The sequence below is a fragment of the Leucopleurus acutus genome, assembly GCF_964270905.1.
Source record: "Leucopleurus acutus genome assembly, chromosome: 5".
In the NCBI taxonomy this organism is placed as follows: domain Eukaryota; kingdom Metazoa; phylum Chordata; class Mammalia; order Artiodactyla; family Delphinidae; genus Leucopleurus; species Leucopleurus acutus.
In genome coordinates, this window is record NC_139147.1 from 135,537,428 (window position 1) to 135,564,414 (window position 26,987).

General features: G+C 39.7%; 1 protein-coding gene across 1 annotated transcript in view; it reads right to left on the reverse strand.

The window, feature by feature from the left end:
* The window catches only part of TBC1D5 (TBC1 domain family member 5), a 411,864-nt gene that overhangs the window by 231,240 nt on the left and 153,637 nt on the right, over positions 1–26,987 (reverse strand). The window contains exons 4-7 of the mRNA XM_082840369.1: positions 25,206–25,314; positions 23,650–23,739; positions 23,475–23,549; positions 22,287–22,354 (exon numbers count right to left, since the gene is read on the reverse strand). Coding sequence (XP_082696495.1) covers positions 22,287–22,354; positions 23,475–23,549; positions 23,650–23,739; positions 25,206–25,314 — 342 coding nt within the window. The remainder of the gene's footprint in view (positions 1–22,286; positions 22,355–23,474; positions 23,550–23,649; positions 23,740–25,205; positions 25,315–26,987) is intronic.

A 26,987-nucleotide genomic window follows, 5' to 3' on the forward strand; every position in this document is an offset into this window, starting at 1 on the left:
GAAGAATCCACAGCATCAAACAAGTAACATGGGAAAGATTTCAGAAGAGTTCCAAAAGAGAAACAAAAGAAGCTGGAAAAAGAGATGACATTCAGAGAAGTTATAAGGTGAAAGAGTCCAGTTCAGAAGGTAACAGGCAAGGAGAACGGAAGCAGAGAGATTAATACCTGCTCCAGTATATCTGGGTAGTTAGCAGGTTAGCAGTACTTCCCAACTGCTCTGCTAAACAATGTGTCAGAGATATGCATTGAAGTAAAATTCCATGAGTTTAAAGTTTAAAGAAGTTTAAAATTCCATGAGTTTAAAGAAGAACCTAGGTCATAAGGTTGATGAATATACCTGAATAATAACATATTTGCTACAACAAATACTTGGTTTCGTATTAACAGGCTTCAAGTAAGAAGGCATTCCATCTATAGGAATCAGAAATAAAAGGGAGAAAAGTAGTGAGTAGATTCTCTAGGAATAGTGATAAGCAGCTTTGATGATAGGTTTTAAGTTTCAAAATAGCTTCCCTAACATCTGGTGTTGATTCAGGGCAGGTAATCTGAACAGTAGTCTAACCCGAATATCACTGGAAAGGCAAATCTGGTTTTGAGACAATAACAAAAATCACAGAATACAGACCGAGGCTGGAGTCAACAACTGTGAAGATTTTGAAAAATCAATAGTGACTCTACAGTTTCATGCAAAAAAGAGAAATGGCAGTATATTCATTAAAGATGAGATAGAGAAAAAAAAACTTAGGATTGAAACTAGAGACATTTATGATTCACTCAAGCCAAAACTATCTGATAGGAAAGTAAAAGGAGAAAAGAATCACAATAAATGGGAACTGAAGATAAATTCTAAATTATTATTAGAAAATGAAAGTCAAGAGAACTAATTCCTGCATTTGGCCAGAAATGAAAGTGGAGATGGTAAACAGGTGAGGATGAAACTCTGATAGAGATAAAAAGCAAAGAGAAATTAATATTAAAGTATTCCATGATGTGATTTAGACTAATACCATCGAACATTTTTACCTGATGGAAAAAAAGGTGATAATTCAGTTTTTTGTTTTTTGTTTTTGCGGTATGCGGGCCCTCTCACTGTTGTGGCCTCTCCCGTTGCGGAGCACAGGCTCTGGACGCGCAGGCTCAGAGGCCATGACTCACGGGCCCAGCCGCTCTGCGGCATGTGGGATCTTCCCAGATCGGGGCACGAACCCGTGTCCCCTGCATCAGCAGGCGGACTCTCAACCACTGCGCCACCAGGGAAGCCCAATAATTCAGTTTTAACTTAATAGATCAATATTTAAAATGCAGGAGTTTCTCTCTCAAGATGTGTGCAGGTATTAAATAGACAAATTTTACATAGTGCAAACTAACATCAAGAGATATAAAAGTCTGCTGTGTGAGTTTTGGTTTGTATCTTGAAATAACCCCACATTCGTAGGCAGTATAGTTTTCAACTTAAGTTTTAAAAAAATCTTTCATTATCTAAAATCTTTCATATATAATCTTTTCATTATAATCTTTCATTATAAATTCCAGCATTTATAAAGAGACAATAGTAGACTGAATTGCAGTATAGCCATTGCCCAGCTTCATCATTATTAATCAGTTCTTTTTTTTTTTTTTCATATCCTCCTCTCTCAATGTTGCATTTTGAAGCAAACCTGAGACATCACTACACCCATAATATTGCAGTGTGTATTTCTAAAACATAAAGACTCTCTAAAAACATAACCATAGCACCACTTTAACACTATAACTAATAAAAATAATCCATTGATTAAATCAAATATACAATCAATGTTCAAATTTCCCTAAATATTTTTCAGTTTGTTTCAATCAAGATCCAAGAATTTACACTGCAACTTGTTGATATATCTCTTAAGAGTTTTTTACTCCATAGACATGCCCCTCCCTCCCTCCCTCCCCCTTCCTTCCTCTCTCCCTCTCCCTCTCTCTCTTACAATGTATTTGTTAAAGAAACCAGGCTCTTTACCCTGTAGAAACTTCCCACATTCTGAATTTTACTTATTGTTCCTCCATTTTGTTATGTGACACATTCCTCTCCTCCCCACCGCGCCCCACCCCCCACCTCCACACCCCCCCCCCCCCCCCCCCGGCTGTATTTCCTATAAACTGGTAGGTAGGTCTAGAGACTTCATCAGGTTCAGGTTCAACTTTCAACAAAAACCTTCATGGGTGGCATGGTGGCTTTAGTACATGTTCACGAATTCTTTGGCACTCCTCCCGTACAAAGGTGGAGGAGCCTAACTTCCTTCCCTCTGCAGATGTGCTGTCCTCAGTGATGAGCTTCTCACAAAGAGAAGACAGCACAAGTGATGCTGCGACACAGCTTCTGTCTGCCTCTCCGTCTGGACACATCGTGGAACCCAGACGCTGTGCTGCTAGAAGTCAAGCAGCTACAGGAGAGGCCGTGGGGAGGTGTTCCAGTCACAGCTCCAGAGGTCTCTGCTGAGAGCCGGCTTCAACAGCCAGGCAGGAAAGTGAACACATCTTCCAATGATTCCAGTCCTTAACCTTCAAGCTGGCCTGGCCAACACCATGTGGAACAGAGACAACCTGCCTGCTCAGCCCTACCCAAGTTGGAGATTCATCAACAAAATTAATTCTGCTGTTCTTTTAAGCTTTGGGGTGGTTTACAATGCAGCAATAGCTAACGGGTACAGATGGTACTGTGTACTTCCATCAGGAGGCATACATTTTTAGCTTCTCTTTCTGTGATGATCGATGATCATTGCCTAGATGTATTAATTCATTAGAGGTGGTAAGATGGCAAGACTACAACTTTATCCTTTTTCCTTTCATTATTATCTAAAATACATATATAAAGAAAAATTTACCCTTGTCAATTTTTAGTCATCCTGAAGTACAGATCACTATAATTTTGAAAAACATAGTTGGTTTCCATTATATTTACTCATGGATGCTTGTGGACATCTAAGCTCTATGAATGATAAATGACACTAATTCTGTCACGAAAATAGGTTATGATAACCAGACCATTCTATTCACCTTTTGGATATCTTCCCATGCAACTGCAGCATATGGGAACAAGTCAGGAGGTGAGGGATGGAGTACAGCTAAACAACAACGTCAGACCCAGTAACCAGGAACCCAGGTGCCTGATGGGAGCTAACTGGAAAGACGCAGAAACTTCGCACAGGGCTGTGGTCGCTCATAACACAGACAGAGGATGAAGGGAAGCTAGGCAAATATCTGGGGTGTCTATGACGGAGAGTTCCTCAGACAACAAAGAGACAAAAAGAACATTTCCTAAGCAAGAAAAGGGTTAAGAAAAGAGTGAAATGACAAAGGGCTTTGTCACTGCATAATAGTACATAATTAGGTAATTAGAAGTATTAAAACAGACAAAGCACTGGGCCCAGCTGAATTACTGAAGATGCAAGTATTCAATAAGATGCCCCAAGGGAAAAAATAAAACCCTTGGGGAAGGTTTATAGTCAAGAAGGAGGACGGAGCAGCACAGGAGGGCTTGAAGGAACAATAATTGATGTTACGTCGGTACTTTAAAACCAGAACTTCACTACCAGCATCCATCTAAAATTTAAAATGAGCGGATGAAAACTCCCTAGAATACTATTAAACACCAAAATAACTATAATACCTTTCTCTGGTTTGTTGTTTTATTAAAGAAAAACGGAAAAAAAAAATCAAGCAAAAACCACAGAGGAGCAATTTGATATAAAATGAACGGAGGCACACTACGTATTTTTTATTCCTGTCCTCCCTACTTTGGTTGATGATTTCACCATCCCCCCTATTCAACCAAATCTGCTTTCTCCTCATTCCAGGTACACGGCAGGACTGAACTTCCCAGCATCCTCTTCAGTGAGCTGTGGCCACTGGGATGGGAGTGGCCATGACATGTGACCACAAAATTCACATTTCCCCCAGCCCCCATCAGGCCCCATCCACATTCCCCCTTCCAGCTGGACAGAATGGAAAAGGTCATCTGGGAAACTTGGGAAGCTACATATGGACTGTGGTGGTTTTAAAAATACATTTGCCAATTCTTTAACACACTGCCCTTCCTCCATGGATTGTTTGCTTTAGGGGAAGAATCCTCTGGAGAAAAGACACTTAAGCAGCGCCATGGCGAGACCCACATGGAGAGGAACCCACAGGGGTCCTCCAGCCCTCATTAGGCCTCCACACGACCGCAGCTCCAGCTGACACCTGACTGCAAGCTCAAGAGAGACCCCTGAGCCAGGACCACAGCTGCTCCCAAACTCCTGATCTCCAGCAACTATGAAATACAATACATGATTATAGTTCCAAGAGATTACATTTTGGTTGATGTATTATGCAGCAAATAGATGATGAAAAGAGGTTTTGATACCTGAAACTGGGCTGTTTTTAAAAAAACAATAAAATATGTGGTAGAGGTGTCTATAGGACTGGACAGGAGCTGGAAGGACCTTGCACAGACCTCACTGAAAGACTAAAGGATCTGAAAGAGATGATTAGCCAGACAGCCCACGAGGCTGCCAGTGAGGGCGTAAATCAAAGTGAGGAAAACATCACAAGAAAAGTGGAGAGAAAAGATTCCTTATTATGTACTGACAACACAGCAGCCTCTAGTTATTTGGAATACTGAAAATGTACCTAATACACTGGGTGATCTAGCCAAGGAGACTGTCCAGGCAGTGCTGAAGGTGCTGCCCGGTGTTGCTTGTTATTTACAGTAGAATGGAAAAGGAGGAAAGTGGAAGAACTGCTCAACGCAGAGGCGCTGGGACTTGCTGGGCTTGAAAATACAACCTTTTCTCCTTCTCATCCTCTCTAGCCACAAATGAAGCATTAAGACACTGCTTCTGGGCAAAGATCGAATATAAGACACAGTCAGAAAAACAAGGTCCAAAGATGAAACCAAGGGTGTGAATGTAAAATACTTTGTTAAGATCTCAGAAAGCTCTAAAGCAGTGCATCAGAGAACCCTCCTGTCAGACAAGACACCCTGATGCCCTGGAAAGACCTAAAAATCATGCCCCAAAGAGCCCTCGGCAGCCAGAGGTCGGGGACGCTGCTTAACACCCCACTGCGCGGGACAGCCTCTCACAACAAAGAATTAATTGGTCCAAAAGGTCAATACTCCCAAGGGTGAGAAACTCTACATTAGAACATATGAACCCAGAGGGCAGAAACAGTAGCTATGTATTGAATCTCTAGAACTTTCTGAGTAAGATTTGAGATAACACTCATGCCTTCGTGTCCTGTGTGCTCCACAGAGTGCTCTGCATACACAAAGTATTTGATAAATGCTTCTAGAACTGAGAAAGCGTTAAATTCAGGCAAACTAGATTAACATAAAACGTTACAGATCTGTGGAAAGACCTGGAGTCCCAGGTGTTATTTCCATTTCAGCCGTTAACAAGGTGTATTTTCTTAAGTCATTCTTTCTGAGCTTCAACTTTACGTGTTTGCAAAATAAAAGGACTTAAGTAGATGACTACCAATGACACAAATGCCTGTTATGGATGCCTGGTACTGGGGAATATGAAAGATATAGAACAGAAAAACTAAGTACTTAAGAAAATCTAGGCGAGAAAGTAGACATTTTACAGATATTTTTAAAAGGAAGATAATTACAATAAAATACGCAGGGTCTACAAAAGAACAGAAGACACACTATTTTCCTTATCAGGATCCTCAACTTCTGGAATAGTAGCTGCTACATAGTAATTTCTCAAGTAGCATTTGTTGAATGAGTAAATAAATCTACAAACCTACAAATAAACAAACCAATGAAAAATGAGAATGAAATCATGAACTCAAGGACTGGAGGTGAAAAGGCAAAGCATAACAAAGGCCAGACCACAGTTCCGCTACCTTTGTTTTTTGCAACTAATGAATACATAAGCAATATATAGTTTTCACAGGCCATAAACTGGAGGTGAACAGAAAGAAACTAGGAATCTGTTGTGATGACAAGGGTGTGATCCAGCCCAAGAGGATAGCAGGAAAGTCTCCAAGAGCCTAACAGGGAAAGTGGGAATTTGAAATCGCCATACAGGTGAGAAGACAAAGCAGAAGGGTTAGGATGACAGGAAATATCAAAGAATGACAGTACAGGGCAGTTGGGGCTGGAGTTTCAGGGAGTGGTATCTGTCACCATCCAAAAAGAGGTTTTCATCCAAGGTTCTTTCTAGTTCTCCAATGCCCTGAGTTACGTAGCAAGCCTTCTACCCCACTGCCTCTCTGTCTCAAATTAAAAAAAAAAAAAAAAATCTTTTTACTGATACCATAAAGGTGAAAAATTAAGAAAAAAAAATAGGTAGATAGAAATATGCACTTTAAGTGCAAGGCTTTGTCACACTGAAAATACAGACTTTATTTTGTACTTTTTCAGCAATTAAGAAAAAATTTTAAAGCAATTGAAAGCATTTACCCTTGAAGTACTTAAGTGGTGTCAATTCCAAATGTGTGAAAGTTCCGAAAATACTGTTACCCTACTGAACAGGATAGGCCAACTAGGAATGTTTCAGGGTGAGGCATTACTTTGCCACCCACCAGACTTTACTTTTTAACCTTCTCATAATCAATATGTGAACCCACAACTATAAATAGTGCTAAAAAATTCTGGCTTAATTTACAAGGAGGACCTCAAAAGTAAAAATTCTTCTGGTCAGCTGCTCAGAGTGATGTAACTCTGCTGCCACGACATGGACCGCTGCTCCCGAATCCCACAGACAGGGAGTGCCAGGATGCTAATCAAAGCACCACGACTGCAGCAAATACACCTATATTTTCACTCAAACACTATAAATTTTTTTTAAAGTTTAAAAATATCCCATAAATTGGGACAAATGTGTGGTAAGAATCTGCGTGCTTAAATGGAACAGAAATGAGAAAAATACACGTCAAAAACATGAGTACAGGAAAATACATATTTCTAAATATATATATGCAACCATGAGAATCCAATATTTTATTTTTACCTTAAGTGTTGTCAAATGAGGAAGGACTACAGGCCATTTGACAGAAGAATTGTTTCTTGTGTTCCTGAAAATTTGTTTCTCCCCCTCTTTAATATTTAGGAAACACACACACAGGTTGCCGACAACTCAGAGAGAGCGGCTTGTGTTGTAGTTTTCACTTCCGTGGCTGTGAACAAGTGCATATGCGAAGGCTGGTCGTGAACGCACAAGCATGTACTGTGCCGGCATCAAATAAAATCACAACACACAACACCAAGTACAGCCACTCATTCGTGTGTGCCTGCAGTCCACCTCGAGGAGACTGAAAATACAAACACAAGCTGCTATTTTGGTGTGATCACACGAACGTGGCAGCTTGTGTGGGTTTTTTTCTCTGTAACATTTTAACACTGGGCAGATTGTCTGCATTAACACACACCAAAATCAATTCTGCTCCGAAATTGCTTGTAAAAATCTTCTTTCCCTGAGAAATTCGGTTTTTATTTAAGTAAAAAAAAAAAACAAGGGGCTTGGAGGAAACCGTGTACAAGATACCAACATTTAGGGTATCTTAACTTTGCAAAGTGTGACAATCAATGCTGGACGAGGGAACAGGCAGTACTTCTCCCAAAAACGGGAACTGTGCAGAAGATGGACTTTAAATAAGAAAAAGAAAGAAAAAAAAAAACAAACAACCCAACAACTTTGTAAAATCACTTTTGTATATTATTAATATAGAGAACATTTTCAAACTAATTTCAAGCTGCCCACTACAATATAACACTAAATTTGATCAAAAACTCAGATAAGACTTGTACACTATAAAAATTCACGGAGGTTTCTTAAGGGCAGAGAAAGGAAACAAAAGCAAATACTGGGCAGAGGTCATATCTAAAAGTTCACTATGAATAAAAAATAAAACGCAGACATTCCTATCATATACTGCACAATAATATAACAACAACGAATTATTTACATAGCACTGTTCAGCAGAACTTCTTACGATGATAGGAACGTCCGCTCTCTGTGCTGGCCTCTAAAGTAGCCATTAGCTTGAGATGTGGCTTCTGAAGACATATTTTACCTTGTTTAATCCAAATTAATTTCAACTTAAATAGCCACATGTGCCTGGTGGTTACCAAACTGGACAGCACACATCTGTGGTGGTTTTTTTTTTTTTAATTTTTGAATTTTATTTTATATAGCAGGTCAATTTTATACACATCAGTGTATACATGTCAATCCCAATCGCCCAATTCAGTACACCACTACCACCACCACCACCACTTTCCCCCCTTGGTTTCCATACATTTGTTCTCTACATCTGTGTCTCAATTCCTGCGCTGCAAACCGGTTCATCTGTATCATTCTTCTAGGTTCCACATATACGTGTTAATATACGATATTTGTTTTTCTCTTTCTGACTTACTTCACTCTGTATGACAGTCTCTAGATCCATCACTGTCACAACAAATGACCCAATTTCGTTCCTTTTTATGGCTGAGTAATATACCATTGTATATATGTGCCACATCTGCTTTATCCATTCATCTGTCAATGGGCATTTAGGTTGCTTCCATGACCTGGCTATTGTAAATAGTGCTGCAATGAACATTGGGGGTGTATGTGTCTTTTTGATTTATGGTTTTCTCTGGGTATATGCCCAGTAGTGGGATTGCTGGATCCCCTGGAAATTCGATTTTTAGTTTTTTAAGGAACCTCCATACTGTTCTCCATAGTGGCTGTATCAATTTACATTCCCACCAACAGTGCAAGAGGGTTCCGTTTTCTCCACACCCTCTCCAGCATTTGTTGTTTGTAGATTTTCTAATGAGGACTATTCTAACTGGTGTGAGGTGATACCTCATTGCAGTTTTGATTTGCATTTCTCTAATAATTAGTGATGTTGAGCAGCTTTTCATGTGCTTATTGGCCATCTGTATGTCTTCTTTGGAGAAATGTCTATTTAGCCCATTTCTGTATTGGGTTGTTTTTTTAACATTGAGCTGCATGAGCTGTTTATGTATTTTGGAGATTAATCCTTTGTCCGTTGATTCGTTTGCAAATATTTTCTCCCATTCTGAGGGTTGTCTTTTCTTCTTCTTTATGGTTTCCTTTGTTGTGCAAAAGCTTTTAAGTTTCATTAGGTCCCGTTTGTTTATTTTCGCTTTTATTTCCATTACTCTAGGAGGTGGATCAAAAAAGATCTTGCTGTGATTTATGTCAAAGAGTGTTCTTCCTATGTTTTCCTCTAACAGTTTTATAGTGTCCACTCTTACATTTCGGTCTCTAATCCATTTTGAGTTTATTTTTTGTGTATGGTGTTATGGAATGTTCTAATTTCATTCTTTTACATGTAGCTGTCCAGTTTTCCTAGCACCACTTATTGAAGAGACTGTCTTTTCTCCATTGTATACCCATACTGCCTCCTTTGTCATAGATTAGTTGACCATAGGTGTGTGGGTTTATCTCTGGGCTTTCTATCTTGTTCCATTGATCTATGTTTCTGTTTTTGTGCCAGTACCATATTGTCTTGATTATTGTAGATTTGTAGTATAGTCTGAAGTCAGGGAGTCTGATTCCTCCAGCTCTGTTTTTTTCCCTCAAGACTGCTTTGGCTATTTGGGGTCTTTTATGTCTCCATACAAACTTCAAGATTTTTTGTTCTAGTTCTGCAAAAAATGCCATTGGTAATTTGACAGGGATTGCACTGAATCTGGAAACTCCTTTGGGTAGTATAGTCATTTTCACAATATTGATTCTCCAATCCAAGAACATGGTATATCTCTCCATCTGTTGGTATCATCTTCAATTTCTCTCATCAGTGTCTTATAGTTTTCTGCATACAGGTCTTTTGTCTCCATAGGTAGGTTTATTCCTAGGTATTTTATTCCTTTTTTTGCAATGGTAAATGGGAGTGTTTCCTTAATTTCTCTTTCGGATTTTTCATCATTAGCGTATAGGAATGCAAGAGATTTCTGTGCATTAATTTTGTATCCTGCAACTTTACCAAATTCATTGATTAGCTCTAGTAGTTTTCTGGTGGCATCTTTAGGATTCTCTATGTATAGTATCATATCATCTGCAAAGAGTGACAGTTTCACTTCTTCTTTTCCAATTTGTATTCCTTTTATTTCTTTTTCTTCTCTCATTGCCGTGGCTAGGACTTCCAAAACTATGTTGAATAATAGTGGTGAAAGTGGATATCCTTGTCTTGTTCCTGATCTTAGAGGAAATGCTTTCAGTTTTTCACCACTGAGAATGATGTTTGTCATATATGGCCTTTATTATGTTGAGGTAGGTTCCCTCTATGCCCACTTTCTGGAGAGATTTTATCATAAATGGGTGTTGAATTTTGTCAAAAGCTTTTTCTGCATCTATTGATATGATCATATGGTTTTTATTCTTCAGTTTGTTAATATGGTGTATCACATTGATTGATTTGTGTATATTGAAGAATCCTTGCATCCCTGGGATAAATCCCACTTGATCATGGTGTGTGATCCTTTTAATGTGTTGTTGGATTCTGTGTGCTAGTATTCTGTTGAGGATTTTTGCATCTATATTCATCAGTGATAATGGTTTGTAATTTTCTTTTTTTGTAGTGTCTTTGTCTGGTTTTGGTATCAGGGTGATGGTGGCCTCATAGAATGAGTTTGGGAGTGTTCCTTCCTCTGTAATTTTTTGGAAGAGTTTGAGAAGGATGGGTGTTAGCTCTTCTCTAAATGTTTGATAGAATTCACCTGTGAAGACATCTGGTCCTGGACTTTTGTTGGAAGATTTTTAATCACAGTTTCAACTTCACTACTTGTGATTGGTCTGTTTATATTTTCTATTTCCTCCTGGTTCCATCTTGGAAGGTTGCGCTTTTCTCATAATTTATCCATTTCTTCCAGGTTGTCCATTTTACTGGCATAGAGTTGCTTGTAGTAGTCTCTTAGGATGCTTTGGATTTCTGCGGCATCTGTTGTAACTTCTCCTTTTTCATTTCTAATTTTATTGATTTGAGTCCTCTCCCTCTTTTTCTTGATGAGTCTAGCTAATGGTTTATCAATTTTGTTTATCTTCTCAAAGAACCAGCTTTTAGTTTTATTGATCTTTGCTATCGTTTTCTTTGTTTCTATTTCATTTATTTCTGCTCTGATCTTTATGATTTCTTTCCTTCTGCTAACTTTGGGTTTTGTTTGTTCTTCTTTCTCTAGTTCCTTTAGGTATAAGGTTAGATTGTTTATTTGAGATTTTTCTTGTATCTTGAGGTAGGCTTGTATAGCTATAAACTTCCTTCTTAGACTGCTTTTGCTGCATCCCATAGGCTTTGGATCATTGTGTTTTCATTGCCATTTGTCTCTAGGTATTTTTTGATTTCCTCTTTGATTCCTTCAGTAACGTATTTTTTAGCCTCCATGTGTTTGCGGTTTTATGTATTTTTCCCCATAATTCATTTCTAATCTCAGAGCGTTGTGGTCAGAAAAGATGCTTGATATGATTTCAATTTTCTTAAATTTACTGAGGCTTGATTTATGACCCAAGATGTGATTTATCCTGGAGAATGTTCCATGTGCACTTGAGAGCAAAGTGTAATCTGCTGTTTTTGGATGGAATATCCTATAAATATCAATTAAATCTATCTGGTGTACTGTGTCATTTATAGCTTCTGTTTCCTTATTTATTTTCATTTTGGATGATCTGTCCACTGGTGTAAGTGAGGTGTTAAAGTTCCCCACTATTACTGTGTTATTGTCGATTTCCTCTTTCATAGCTGTTAGCAGTTGCCTTATGTATTGAGGTGCTCCTTTGTTCGGTGCATATATATTTATAACTGTTATATCTTCTTCTTGGATTGATCCCTTGATTGTTATGTAGTGTCCTTCCTTGTCTCTTGTAACATTCTTTACTTTAAAGTCTATTTTATCTGATATGAGTATTGCTACTCCAGCTTTCTTTTGGTTTCCATTTGCATAGAATATCTTTTTCCATCCCCTCACTTTCAGTCTGTATGTGTCCCTAGGTCTGATGTGGGTCTCTTGTAGACAGCATATATATGGGTCTTTTTTTGTATCCATTCAGCAAGCCTGTGTCTTTTGGTTGGTTAAACGTCCTTAAATTCAGGTTTAAGGTAATTATGGATACGTATGTTCCTATGACCATTTTCTTAATTGTTTTGGGTTTGTTTTTGTAGGTCCTTTTCTTCTCTTGTGTTTCCCACTTAGAGAAGTTCCTTTAGCATTTGCTGTAGAGCTGGTTTGGTGGTGCTGAATTCTCTTAGCTTTTGCTTGTCTGTAAAGCTTTTGATTTCTCCATCGAATTTGAATAAGATCCTTGCAGGGTAGAGTAATCTCAGTTGTAGGTTCTTCCCTTTCATCACTGTAAGTATATCATGTCACTCCCTTCTGGCCTGTACAGTTTCTGCTGAGAAATCAGCTGTTAACCTTACGGGAGTTCCCTTGTATGTTATTTGTCGTTTTCCCCTTGCTGCTTTCAATAATTTTTCTTTGTCTTTAATTTTTGCCAGTTTGATTACTATGTGTCTTGGCATGTTTCTCCTTGGGTTTATCCTGTATGGGACTCTCTGTGTTTCCTGGACTTGGGTGGCTATATCCTTTCCCATGTTAGGGAAGTTTTCGACTATAATCTCTTCAAATATTTTCTCAGGTCCTTTCTGTCTCTCTTCTCCTTCTGGGACCCCTATAAGGCGAATGTTGTTGCGTTTAATGTTGTCCCAGAGGTCTCTTAGGCTGTCTTCATTTATTTTCACTCTTTTTTCTTTATTCTGTTCCTCAGCAGTGAATTCCACCATTCTGTCTTCCAGGTCACTTATCCATTCTTCTGCCTCAGTTATTCTGCTATTGATTCCTTCTAGTGTAGTTTTCGTTCTCGATCTTTGCCTCCTTTCTTTTTCCGAGGTCCTGGTTCATCTTCACTATCATTATTCTGAATTCTTTTTATGGAAGGTTGCCTATCTCCACTTCATTTAGTTGTTTTCCTGGGGTTTCATCTTGTTCCTTCATCTGGTACATAGCCCTCTGCCTTTTTATCTTGTCTATCTTTCTGTGAATGTAGTTTTTGTTCCACAGGCTCCAGGATTATAGTTCTTCTTGCTTCTGCTGTCTCCCCTCTGGTGGATGAGGCTATCTAAGAGGCTTGTGCAAGTTTCCTGATGCGAGGGACTGGTGGTGGGTAGAGCTGGCTGTTGCTCTGGTGGGCAGAGCTCAGTAATACTTCAATCCGCTTGTCTGCTGATGGGTGGGGCTGGGTTCCCTCCCTGTTGGTTGTTTGGCCTGAGGCAACCCAACACTGGAGCCTACCTGGGCTCTTTGGTGGGGCTAATGACAGACTCTGGGAGGGCTCATGCCAAGGAGTACTTCCCAGAACTTCTGCTGCCAGTGTCCTTGTCCCCATGGTGACCAACAGCCACACCCCGCCTCTGCAGGAGACCCTCCAACACTAGCAGGTAGGTCTGGTTCAGTCTCCCCTGGGGTCACTGCTCCTTCCCCTGGGTCCCGATGCACACACTACTTTGTGTGTGCCCTCCAAGAGTGGAGTCTCTGTTTCCCCCAGTCCTGTCGAAGTTCTGCAATCAAATCCCACTAGCCTTCAAAGTCTGATTCTCTAGGAATTCCTCCTCCCATTGCCGGACCCTCAGGTTGGGAAGCATGACATGGGGCTCAGAACCTTCACTCCAGTGGGTGGACTTCTGTGGTATAAGAGTTCTCCAGTTTGTGAGTCGCCCACCTAGCAGTTATGGGATTTGATTTTGCTGTGATTGCACCCTTCCTTTCGTCTCATTGTGGCTTCTCCTTTGCCTTTCGATGTGGGGTATCTTTTTTGGTGAGTTCCAGTGTCTTCCTGTCGATGACTGTCCAGCAGCTAGTTGTGATTCTGGGGTTCTCGCAAGAGAGAGTGAGCGCACATCCTTCTACTCTGCCATCTTGGGTCCTTCTTTTTTATTTTTTAACAGAAAAAAAAAAAGGCGTGGAAAAATGCTCTACATTCGGAATTTTTACATCTGTGGTTTTAAAGAGAACATTTTATCAATTATTAATGAATCCACAAAATATCAAATGACAAGATTAAAAAAAAATTTGAGGAAAGAAAGTTTGCTGAAATAGATTACGTCTACAGCTTGGCCCATACGGGAACTATAAATGAAAGGGAGCATCAAATGAGAAAGCTGGATCATTAAAGATTTAACCATGTCATGGAGATTCAAGTGGGACAGAGCGGAATGAACTATGAGTGAGCTGCCTGAACTGCCAACCCTAAGGACCCTACAATAACCAGAAACATGAAAGACCAGAAACTGAAGACAACGACCAGGAAACCTGACAGGCAGTGAGATCGACTGTTAAACATAGGTACCATTACAATAATAAAAGTAAGTTAAAGAATTTTAATCATTTAATTCAGGAGAGAGGGAGAACGCATTTGAAGAAAAGCCGGGCCATAGCTTATAAATATGTTACTTTGCAAATGATGTTGTAGACACTATAAATATACTTTTAGAATAAACCTTGATAGACCAAATAACAGACTTCTTTGGTATCTAATATGGAAATGATCTTTTATTCTGAACTCAATATTTCCCATCATTTTAAATAATACTGAATTTCATTTAATGTTACAGCCTTTGAAGCATGGAAAAATTGGTTCAGAATGGACGATTCAAGTTCTGAATTCGAAATGCTGTAAATTGGAAGCTACTTGATTTACCTTTTGATTTTCAGCTGGTTTTTTTCATTCAGTAATAAAAATGAGAACAGTAACAACCTCATTGGGTTGAGGTAAGGAACAATTAATTGAAATGAATACAAAACGCTTTGAGGCAAAAAATAGTTAGTAGAAGAAAAGAATATTAAAATTAGTTGAACGAGGAGATTATATTTAATACAGTGACATATTCAGATCAAATACATTCAATAATGATGGCAACAACACAGCTCACGAGACGAAATTATCTTGTTTAAACTCAGACTAGAAGGCTGACAATAGTATTTTTTTAAGTGTGTTCATGTTTCTGAAGAGTGAAAATGTTAGAGACTGTTATTACTAAAATTGAACAATACCGATCATCAGTGATAAGATTCACCATCAAAGAGCATTTATTAATAAGCATAACCCTGATTCTGCACAGTGTGACAGAAGTAAGATTTGGTTCATGCCCTCCAGGGGTTACCATTAGGTCTGAAAGATGAGACCTGGGCTGATACCAGAGCTCCTGTGCATACTCTTTCCACCATAGTATTGCTATTTTGCACTGTAACTTTTTTTAGGTCTGCTTTCTCTATTAGACTTTGAGCTTCTTAAGGGCCCATGCCATATTTGTCTTGGCATCTGCAGTGCCAAGGAGATTAATATAAATGTATCGAATACATTGGCAGATTGAGTACACTGGCAGGTCTAAATAAATATAAGATGAAATAAACTTAAGTAATATTATCACAGAGTTATTAAGAAAATTCCACTGGAACATAGAATCGGCACGAATGATTTCCAATTGTAAAGACTGGAACATGCGTCATTGAAGAGGGTGGTGATGAACTCAGGCCTTGAAGGATGAGCTGTCAGGACTCCAACAGGGAGCAGTAGGGGGAAGTGTAATTCCAGCAGAGGAGCAGCTGAAGAATGCAAATGGAAAGCAAAAACCTGTGCAGGAAACAATGCCAGAGCACTGGTCTAAAAGGGAATTCTGGAGGGACGTCAGGTTTCTGGTTCTTCATATAAGTAGCTTGGACATCACTACTCTATCCTAACAACAAGTAAAAAGCTGAGCAGACTGAAAAACCAACAGCTCTTCTTGGATTCCTAAGAGAGGCGAGGACACAGGGCAAACCGCTGTCCCCAGAATTGGAGAGACAGACACACAAATACAGGGAGCCACACTTACCAGAACAAAGACTCACAAGCAAAACCCCTGGCAGGAACCAGTGCTGGGGAAGGAAAACCTGAACTGTAATTGACAGATTGCTAGAAGCTCACCGGACAGCTCTGAGAGTTCAAAAACTCCAGGAAAACCCCATCACAGGGAGGCCCACACAATATTGTGAGATTTACTTCCAGGAGCTCGACCAGGTTCCCACAGTAAGTATCAGAGGAAAATCCCCTCAGCTTCCGACAGGTGAAGGGGTAAAGGGGGCAATCTGAATAGAGCACTCTGCTCTTCTTAACAAGGCCCGCCTGCAAGGAAAACTAGTTAACCAGAGCCTAACCTGCTGGGATACCATCAGACCCTAACTGACCTGGGGAAAGGCAAATACCCAACTCCAACCCCCTCTGCCATCCTGTCCCATCTAAGTGGGTAGGGAGACCTGAGAAACACTTGTGAAGGGCACAGTCCAGAGGTACATCCCTAAAAGACTGGTGGTAAGTCTAAAGAACACTTCCCCTCTCCCCTCACCTTATCACCACATTACTAACGACCTATTTACAGCAGTTCCTTCAGCCAGTACAAATGTCTGGCTATCATAAAACAACAACAAACTTCACAAGGCACACCAAAAAGCAAAAAACAAACAAACAATTCGAAGAGACAGAGCAAACATCAGAACCAAAGAAAGCAGGGATGTTGGAATTGGGGAATCAGGAATTTAAAACAAGTATGATTAACATGCTCAGGGCTCTAGTGGATAAAGTAGATAGCATGCAAGAACAGACAGGCAATGTAAGCCAAAGATGGAAATCCTAAGAAAGAACCAAAAAGAAATTCTAGACATATAAAAACACTGTAAGAGAAATGAAGAACGCCTTTAATGGGCTCCTTAGTAGACCGGACACAGCTGAGAAAAGACTCTGCACCAGAGGATATCTCAATAGAATCCTCAACAACTGAAAAGCAAAGAGAACAAAGACAAAAAAATAGAACAGAACATCCAAAGACTGTGGGACAACCATAAAAAGTGTAACATACACATCATGGAAATATCAGAAGGAGAAGAGAGAGAAAAAGGAACAGGAGAAATATTTGAAATAATAACTGAGAAATTCCCCAAATTAATGTCAGCTACCAAACCACAGAACCAGGAAGCTCAGAGACTACCAAGGAATATAAACACCAAAAGAATGACACCTAGGTATATCATTTGCAAACTGCTGAAAATCAAAGATAAAGTCCTCAAAGGGGGGGGGGGGGAACATCTTTTCTATATAGGAATAAGGAACTACATCCAACTTCTCCTCAGAAACCATGCAAGACAGAAGAGCATGAACTGAAATATTTAAAGTGTTGAAAGGGAAGAAACCCACCAACCTGGAATTCTGTATCCCACAAAACTACCCTTCAAAAGTGAAGGAGAAATAAAAACTTTCTCAGATAAGCAAAAATTGTGAGAATCTGTCAGTAGACTTGCCTTATAAGAAATTATTTTAAAAGTTCTTTAGAAAAAAGGAAAATAATTTCTGACTCTGATCTACATAAAGGAAGAGTGTAAGAAGGAATAAAGGTAAAATAAAAACTTTCTTTTTTCTTGCTCTTAACTGATATAACAGATAACAATTTGTTTACAATAATAATACCAACAATACATTCAATTATGCATGCCTGTGTGTATGTATACATATGGATACATATGCTTACATATGCTTATGTATACGTGAAATGAATGACAGAAATCATACAAGGGACATAGCACGGAGGAATTAGAATTATTTTGCTATTATAAGGCACTGACACTATCTTTGAAGTGGTAGAGTGCAATTTGAAAGTGGGTTTGCTGAAATGTATATTGCAAAGTCCCAGGTAACTATTAAGGAAAACAGTAAAAGAAGTATAACCAACATGCTGAGAAAGGAGAGAAAATGGAATAATCTAAGATGCTCAATTAAAACTATGAAAGGTAGGAAAAGAGTAGAAGACAAAAGTAGGAATAAAGAACAAGGTAATGAATAGAAAACAGTAACAAATATGACAGATAATAATCCAACTATATCAGTAATCACTTTGAACATCAATGTAGACCACCTAAATGCACCAATTAAAAGACAGACATTGTCAGAGTGGATCAAAAAAACAAGACCCAACTATACGTTGCCTTTAAGAAACCACTTTAAATAGAACAACATATGTAGATTAAAAGTAAATAGTCGGAGAACAACGTACCATGCTAACACTAGTTAAAAGATAAGAAAGGACACTGCATAATGATAAAGGGATCAATTCTCCAAGAAGGCATACAACCCTTAACAGGTATGCACCTAGTAACAGAGCATCACACTATGCAAGGCAAAACCCGATGAAACCGGAAAGAGAAATAAAAGAATCCACTATCACGGTTGGCAACTTCAACAGCCCTCTATCAGCAATGGACAGGCCTGGCAGGCAGAAAACCAGTAAGGACCGAGTTGAACTCAGCAACGTCATCAATCAACTGGATCTAACTGACATCTACAGACCACTTTATCCAACAACAGCAGGGTACATACACATTCTCCTCCAGTTCACATGGAATGCTGACAGAGATAGATCTCATTCTGAACCATAAAACACACTTTAACAAATTTGACAGAAGAGACATCATACAGTGTCTGCCCTCAGACCACAATGAAATTAAACGAGAAATCAATAACAGAAAGGCAACTGGAAAGCCCTAAAAGGGAACTGTGTGTGTGTTCGGGAGTCTGGGTTAAGTACATCTTCTGCAAACCACAGAGGGTTGCAGAAGGTCTTAGATTAGGCAAGTAGGAGCATGACTAGAAATGTGCTTCGGGAAAACAAGGCTATAACACGTGGGTTGGACTGGAAGAGAAAGTTAATAGATCCAAGGAAAAGAGTTAAACAAGTAAGAAACTCCAGGTAAGACGTTAAAAAAGGGCCCAAAACAGACTAGTAACAATGGAATAGAACCGCAGAATGTGAGAAAGCTACTAATAATGACACCTAATTTGTATTTTAAAATATAAAATGTATGTCCTCACCTCATCTACTCCCATCTTCATCTCCAGTCTATGTCACCGACACCACTGAACTTGGGACACAGCAACCAACTCCTGGCGGCCCTCCCAGCTTCCGTGCTTCACCCCACTGCACGGCAGCCAGAATTCTCTTCTCAGACCTCATTCCCCTGCTCAGTACCCTCCAAGTGGGACCAAACCCAAACCCCTCACTGTGGCCGGCAGGACCACCTCTCAGGCCTCCCTACCGTGATCACCCGCCTGCAGCCACCGCGGCCTCCCTTCAGTTCCTCTGAACCCTCAGCCCACTTTCACTGAGGACTCTGCACCAGCTGTCCCCCCTGCCTGGAATGGGCTTCCCCTACATCTTCACATGGCTGGCTTTTTAAAATGTGTTACTTACGGGGCTTCCCTGGTGGCGCAGTGGTTGAGAATCTGCCTGCCGATGCAGGGGACAGGGGTTCGAGCCCTGGTCTGGGAGGATCCCACGTGCCACAGAGCAACCGGGCCCGTGAACCACAACTACTCAGCCTGCGCATCTGGAGCCCGTGCTCCGCAACAAGAGAGGCCGCGACAGTGAGAGGCCTGCGCACCACGATGAAGAGTGGCCCCCACTCGCCACAACTAGAGAAAGCCCTCGCACAGAAACGAAGACCCAACACAGCCAAAAATAAAATAAATTAAAAAATTTAAAATGTGTCACTTCTCAGCTCAAATGTCGTCTTCTCAGAGATGCCGTTGCCGATGACTGTTCTTAAAGCAGCCACCCGTCTAGCTGTCCTATTATCCTGCTTGATTTCTTCACAGCAATCACCACCCTCTACCATTACCCTCTTTATCTAGACGGGCACATTGTCTCACTCCCCAGCAACCCACACTGAAATGTACATCCTGTGATGGCAGGACCTTGTCTGTCTTACTCACCACCTGTTCCCTCACCACCCTGTTCCCCCAGGGAAAGGACAGGCCTGAAACAGAGTAGACATTCAGTAAAATATAAACTCAAAGAACACCAAATTCTCTCACAGATGCTAGTGAACGCGTAACACCGTGTAACATTCACTGAGCTGTGCGTCTCCCTTTCTTCTCCTGTTGCTTTATGAGCTGCTGTACTGACTGGATTGAAAACCATGCATTTGAGATAACATAGTGCCTTCTAAAGAGGGTGTATCGGGACCTCCCTGGCGGTCCAGTGGTTAAGACTCCGTGCTTTCAATGCAGGGGGCATGGATTTGATCCCTGGTCAGGGAACTAGGATCCCATGTGCCACGCGTCCAAAATATAAATAAATGAAATTTGTTAAAAATAAATAAATAAAGAGGGTGTATTGCCTAAAGCAGTAAAATTATTTAAGCTATTCAGCTTTCATGATTAGGCAATTTGGTGGCTTTAAAATAAGACGGACACCCTTACCCTACAAGCTAAGTTACTTGCCCCCAAATTTATATACAGATGGCAAGGAGAGACTTCCTCTAAATGTAGGGGAGAGCCATTGGGAGAGCCTTCTGGGGAAGCAGGTCTGCAACCTCCCCCTCCCAGGCTATGAACTATAGGCCTCCTAGCAGCCTTCCCTGCATCTTGGGTTTGTCAACTTAACTAAAATGCACCACTGAAGACAAATCATAAGGGGGAAAACAATAGCCATGTATGTATGTTACACGCATACGCACATACGTATTTGTAAGAAAAATACATAAAAAACATAAAACCAAATAGTTACGAGAATACAGCTTTTGAGAAATAACATTTTCTCACACAGCAAAGCAGAAACGTTTGAGCTAAGGAACCAAAATGATGAAGAGGCTCCCAACGCCACTTCTTGTTTGGTTTGGCCATCCAACTTTTTTTCTTTGCCGTTCTCTTTTTTTCCTATTTCTTTTGGCCAATCTGGCCCATGTGGCCGCTAGTGTGTGACTCTGCCCCAGTGCCATGACATGTCCATTTCCATTTGGCAACAGTAGAGGACACTCACTAAAACTCTTCTTAAACAGAAGCTGTCAAGTTTTCTAAGATAACTGCCCAGCATCTTCCAAAACAGATACCTTGACTGCTTGGTTAGCAAGATACACCGTGCCTTTTGTTTTTATGAGGTCTTTTATTGCCACTGATTACCCAGCTAGTTCCCTAAATGATTGGTGAGGAAATTCATCCCTTTGTTTTACCCAAAAAAATATTTACTGAGTGCCTCCCGGGAACCAATATAGCAGCATTCTGCCTTCTGAAACCACCTACTGGAGATCCAGCACCACCACCTGACACTGGAGGGTAGCTTCCGTATCACTGCTTAGTCCCCCGTCCTAAGCAAGCTCATCAAAATGATCCCTCCCTCACACCTCCAACCCACCATCACGGCCAGTTAGCTACGGTTTTGCTGTTCTCTGAACCCATGACTCCTCTGAATTATTTCCATTTTAAAATAGGAAATCTCATGTGTTAAATATGTAGCATAACCTTATAAAAGGCCGTGTCATCTGATTGTTCTGTTTGGGACCTGGAAAGAGATGAATGTCAGAGAGCCAGTGGCCCTGACATTGCACTAGGGGAGAAGGACTTGAACCAGGAGTGGGGCAGACAAGCAGAGCCATAGGAGGACCTGGAAGGAAGCAGTGGATTCAGGACTCTGCACATACCTGGCTCATCCCAGATCCCAATGAGGAACTCAAATTTACTAACCTTTATGTAGTTTGCAGTTTAAAGTATAAATACATCAAATTTACTACCATTATCAACATGTTAATCTATAACAATCCCTTGAGGTGGTTACTCTTATCCTTGTTTTATGGAAACGGACACCTAAGGGGGAAAGATGTTTGTTGAAATTAATTTGTCCAGGATTATAGCATACATGGCTAGAACTTACCCTGGGCTTTTCCTACACAAATTCCATGTAATTCTCACTACATGACCCAAAAAGATGAGGTCCAATATATAAAAGTTATAGACATTAACTACATGCTAAATAAAGAACCAATCTTCATATAGTAAACATTGAGTAGACTGAGTTGTTTGCAAATTTGAATGGTGTGAAGAAGACGAGAAATAAGGGGGGGGGGTAAAAATAATAGTTGTCCTTTAAAAAGTAATTTGATTAGAAAGAGATTCAAAGGTGTAAAGCAAAAGATAATTTTTTTTTAGCAAAACCAGTATTGACTATAAAATATAACCTTAATCAGAGCACATGACCTCAAATAATCATTGGGAACTGATTTAAATAGTTAAGTATTTACATATTATTTTAATATTATAAATGTAATTTACTTTGACAAAGGGAACACAAAAATCTATACTTTAAGAATAGAAAGTAATTATTATTATCAAACTTTGGCCAAAATAACTGTTAACACAAGTAGAATACTGCATTCAATTAAGATTGTATATTTTGCTAAAATTGCAAAGAGGTAACGCCAGTTTGAATTATTGAAAGTAACCTGTAGGTAGTTTTACGTACGTTCTTTTGACATCTTGTTCAATCATTGACCGAAGTTCTTTATCCTGGAAGAATTTGTTCCAAAGACTCTGAAATAAGGAAAGCAACCTATTTAAAATAATACCCCAACTATGCTTGACTTTTATGATCTGAATTTAATAATTAAATGATTAAATTTATCCCTCTCTGAGTTACGATTTTACATGGCAGATAGGAAACCTGAACCTGGAAAAATTTTTATTAAAATCTACTTTAATCTCAGAAACACATCCTTATTCTAACATCAACTTTTCCAGTGATATTATTGTGTACATTTAAAATTTTCTACTATCTGTTTAAAGTGAATGATACTTTTACTGCTATACATCTGCTGCTACCCCTACAACAACAAAAAGGTCCGCCTGGATTAGAGGAGGCCCATTGGCCAAGTGGTCACACTTGAACCTGACCTGAACTGCCAACGCACTAAGAAAGATATGTAACGTTTTCTATTACGCTCTATTAGGTTTTTAAATGAAATAGATTTTTATGTACTTTTTAAAATGTGAACTTAAAGTTTTAAAAATTGCTTAATATTTCATGCTGCTATAACATAGACTATATTATAGCAATTACATGTATCAGGAAAAAGAAATGTTAATGTTATGTAGAAGATAGAGAAAAAAAAAAACAGTCCATTAACACGGAAATAGGAATTAGAGCAGCAACTGAAGAAGTTACACAATCAATACCTCTGAGGTAGTAATTACTCCTCGTGGGCCTGATCTTTTTCATGATCTTTAAAAACTTGTTCACAGATTCACTACAAGCAGTTGCTTTCCTTCGTGTGACCTGGTCCTTCCAGGTGAAGCCTTCTCTACCTTTGTCAGGAAGGGAGGCTCTCCGCAGCCTTCCGCTCCCCCCTGCGACCCTGGGAGGACAGTTCAACCCTCAGCTTCGTGCTCTTCTCTCTGACCTTCGGCTCTTACGGACCCCTGGGGCCTCTTCTTGGCAGTGCCCTTCCCCAGTAATAGACCATTGGCTTCCTACAACACTGTCCATACACAGCATGGAATAAAGCCCATCTGGTTTTAGGTGGTATAACACGTGGGGTAAAAAAATAATAATAATTGGTATGGTATAACACTGCTTTCGTGGTGATGGATAACAAGACATAAGCATACTCTTATGGGTAAAAGCGGTTGAGATATGAATAAAGACAAACTTTACCCCTTCATCCTGGGAAAGGGGATTATTGATCATCAAGTCTTGCTGGCCAACAACCTTCCTCGGGTTTGTGATGTGCTGGGAAAGAAAGAGAGAAAACACAAATGCAAAGATCAGAGGCTACTGGACTCCAAAGCATACTTAAGAAAACAATTCCATTAATTAAAGTACAACTTACTATTTCTTTAATGTTGCTATACCATGCTCTTAATTCTTTAATTCTATTTATCCACTGACTTTTATCTTGAGGAAGAACACAAAGAAAGAGCTGTCAAAAAAAAAAAAAAAGGAAACTTTCATAAAAATCCTAAGAAGTAAAACGTCAAACTATGGCAAATGGCACCCTCTGAAACCTGAAGAAGATATTCATATTCATGTTACCATTCCAATCCTGTCAATTATATTTGGGGGTATTTAAGAAATATATAAATTTGGACAATTCCAAAAGTGAACAAAGGCCAAAGAACAAGATCCCAAAAGCTACATCACAAGGTGGAATCAACCTCCCCTCCAAATTTATAATAAAAGTGAACAAGAAAAATTCACTGATGTTCAAGTACAATTCTATTTTACATTCTTATATTAAGGGGGGGCTGCTGGGGTGTATTAACAGGCGCAAGGTCCAATTTGTTCGTTTCAAGGTTTCAGATCTGTCTTCAAACAAGCAGGTAAAGGACAGAGAGGAACAATCTGAGGACACAGACTGAGCACTGAAGCCATTCCTTCTACAGCAGAAAACGTAATTTACAACTAGCAGTCAGCTTATGAAAATAACAAGCATTCTTAAAAAGACAAATTTGATTTAATTTAGCTTAATACAACATTAAAAAAAAAAACTGGGTTTGAGTTTATTTTTAGCCAATGAAGGAGACATGAAAAAGTTCAACAACAAGGAGTTGGGGGTGGGCCCAAACTTCCTGTGTACAAACAGCCGAGCAGCACAACCCCTGCCTCCACTGCCTGCACCAAATGCAAGGAAAATGCACTTCGACTATTAAATCTCAATAATTAAATGTCAAACTGTCTACTACATTATGTGTTCCTTACTGTCTTCACCTGCAGGCTCCGTATGCTGAACTTGTGCAGATGAATCCTAAACAACTTTCAAGAGAAGTCATTTTAAAAGTGAGTCTCAATCTAAACGGATTCACTTTGAAAGAACAAAAAGGGACAGATTTCCGAGCGATGAAAGAGATACTGTAGCTCATCATCACTCATGTGGTGACTGATGGGCTTTCTCTGGAAGGAGACTGACCGAATCTCCCTCCACTTCTCCTTCTTGCTGCCCTTCTCTCAGTGTTTCTAGTACAAAAAATATGGAAAATCTTTTCCATCTGTTATTTGTGAAGAAAAAAGGGAGAGTGACTACATGATGGCACTTGATATAATAGGAGCCTGAAAACATTCACACACACGCACACCCCCTTCCAGCAGCAAGGATTTCTGCAAACGCCTCTGGGGACCCGGAAGGCGTTGCTTGAGTTCCACACCATCACATGGGATGAAAAGACCGTTATTTCAAATGACTCCTTCACCATCGCCGGTTATCCAGGACTAAGGTGGTTCAACCTTATTAGCAAATGTCCTATGAAAGATAAACCTGGATAGCCAAAACCTCGAGAGTGAAGTCTCTTGGAAAATTCAGTGATCCCCCGCATGGGTGATCTTCCGGGGCATCAGGTAATGTGTTGATATACTGCAACTACAAACTGTAAATAAATATTTTCTTCTTACCTTCCAGCAAATGCTGCGGAACCTGCTGCTTCTCAGCTGCCCATTAATCCCCTTCTGCCTTACTGTTGCCAAGTAATTGTTGTTTACAAATAGTTCTTCCCATTCTTTCCTAGATGCAAGAAACCAAAGCATGGGGATCCTTTTGTTAAAATTCTCTGCTTGGAGAGGACTGCTACAGGAATTTAATTTTAAATAAGTCTCAGAAATGCAACTTTTAAAACGTATATATTTATTTGTGTACTGTTTCTGAACGCATGGCTGTCTTTTTGGACAGAGTTCTTTAGTAGATTTAATGAATATGTAGATCGCTATAATTATGCCAGCTACTGAAATTCATAATGTCTATGGAGGCTACTCCACTGCCTCTAAAATGATGGTACTGCAGTTCAGTGAATCAACAAGAAAAAAATGAATATTAATATAAGTATATGACTGCTTTAGCCATTGACAAAGATATACTTGCTCCAAAAATACACAACCAAAAAGTGGGCCATGGATCATATTGGCTTCTCACCTGAAATATCTCATTAAATCAACTCATTTTTCTTTCATGTCAAGCTGGGCAATTATATAGAAGACTACTTTCTTTAGTTTTTAGTACCATTTACTATTGAAATCTCTGCAACTTCTTTCCACACGATCAGTTTTAAAATTTTAACAGGTGCAGGCAAATGTGAAAAAAACATCAAAAAAATTAAAAAGCCTCACTGTAAAAACTGTGAAAGGCAAGCTTGAGTACCCTGCCGCCTGCACCTATGGCTGAGGAGATAAACAACTGAAATATGCCTCCCAGGCATGCAGACACCAGGGGCCCAACACCTGTGCCTCATTAATATACAAGTAAATCTGCCCTACTGGGAAACAATTGGAAATTAATTGTCCCAAACCATTTACTGAGCTTGAATAAAGGAAGCAGACCTATATTCCCTGCGTCTGGTACCAAACTAAACATCAAGAATCATTTGTCAACAGTTGAGGCTACTGAGTGCAGCTTTATGAAATTTCTCTCAGATTCCATAATGCCACAATAAACTTATAATGTAAAATTTATTATCAAAGCTGCAAGCCTGGCAATCTCTTCAGGGACCAACTCGCGAGAGAATGCCTCTAAACCCCTCAATCACCCTTCTCTGTAACGCACAGTTGTCGCCGGCCAGACCCCACTCGTGTTCAGAAAGGACAGCCATACGCAAGGCAATCTTAGAGCCGGTATCATAACCAACTGCACACCTAACGTGCAAAACCCTGACTGCAGAGCAAGCTGCATCTTCCCCACAGAGCTTTCCAGAAGAGTGGCCGAGGCAATGGCACGTTCCCTAATGCCACGAGCAGGAGAACTTCCAGCCTCAGCCCCGCAGCACTGATCTCCAGCCGCGCCAAGCTTCTGCCAGAAGGGGCTTGTGGCTAAGTGTGACAAATGCAACACACAGGCCAACACTGTGCTGGAAAGAAAGAAATTCCTACCACTACTCCATGAAAATGTCTTATTTCCATCACGCTATTCATGGAAGAAAATAATATTTCATTTTGATTTCACTTGCTTTTGTATCATTAGTAAAACCGAAAATTTTTCATGCTTTTGGGCCATTTTATTTCTTCTTTTTTAAAACTTCCTTTCTGTAAAATGGAATAATAATAATAGCATCTACCTCAAATAATTATCATAAGAATTAAAATATATGAACAGTCCTTAGAAGGGGACTGGCATATCATAACATTTTAGAAAATTAATATCATTATTAATAATAATTATAACACAGCTTTTATCTTGGTGCCTTGGGC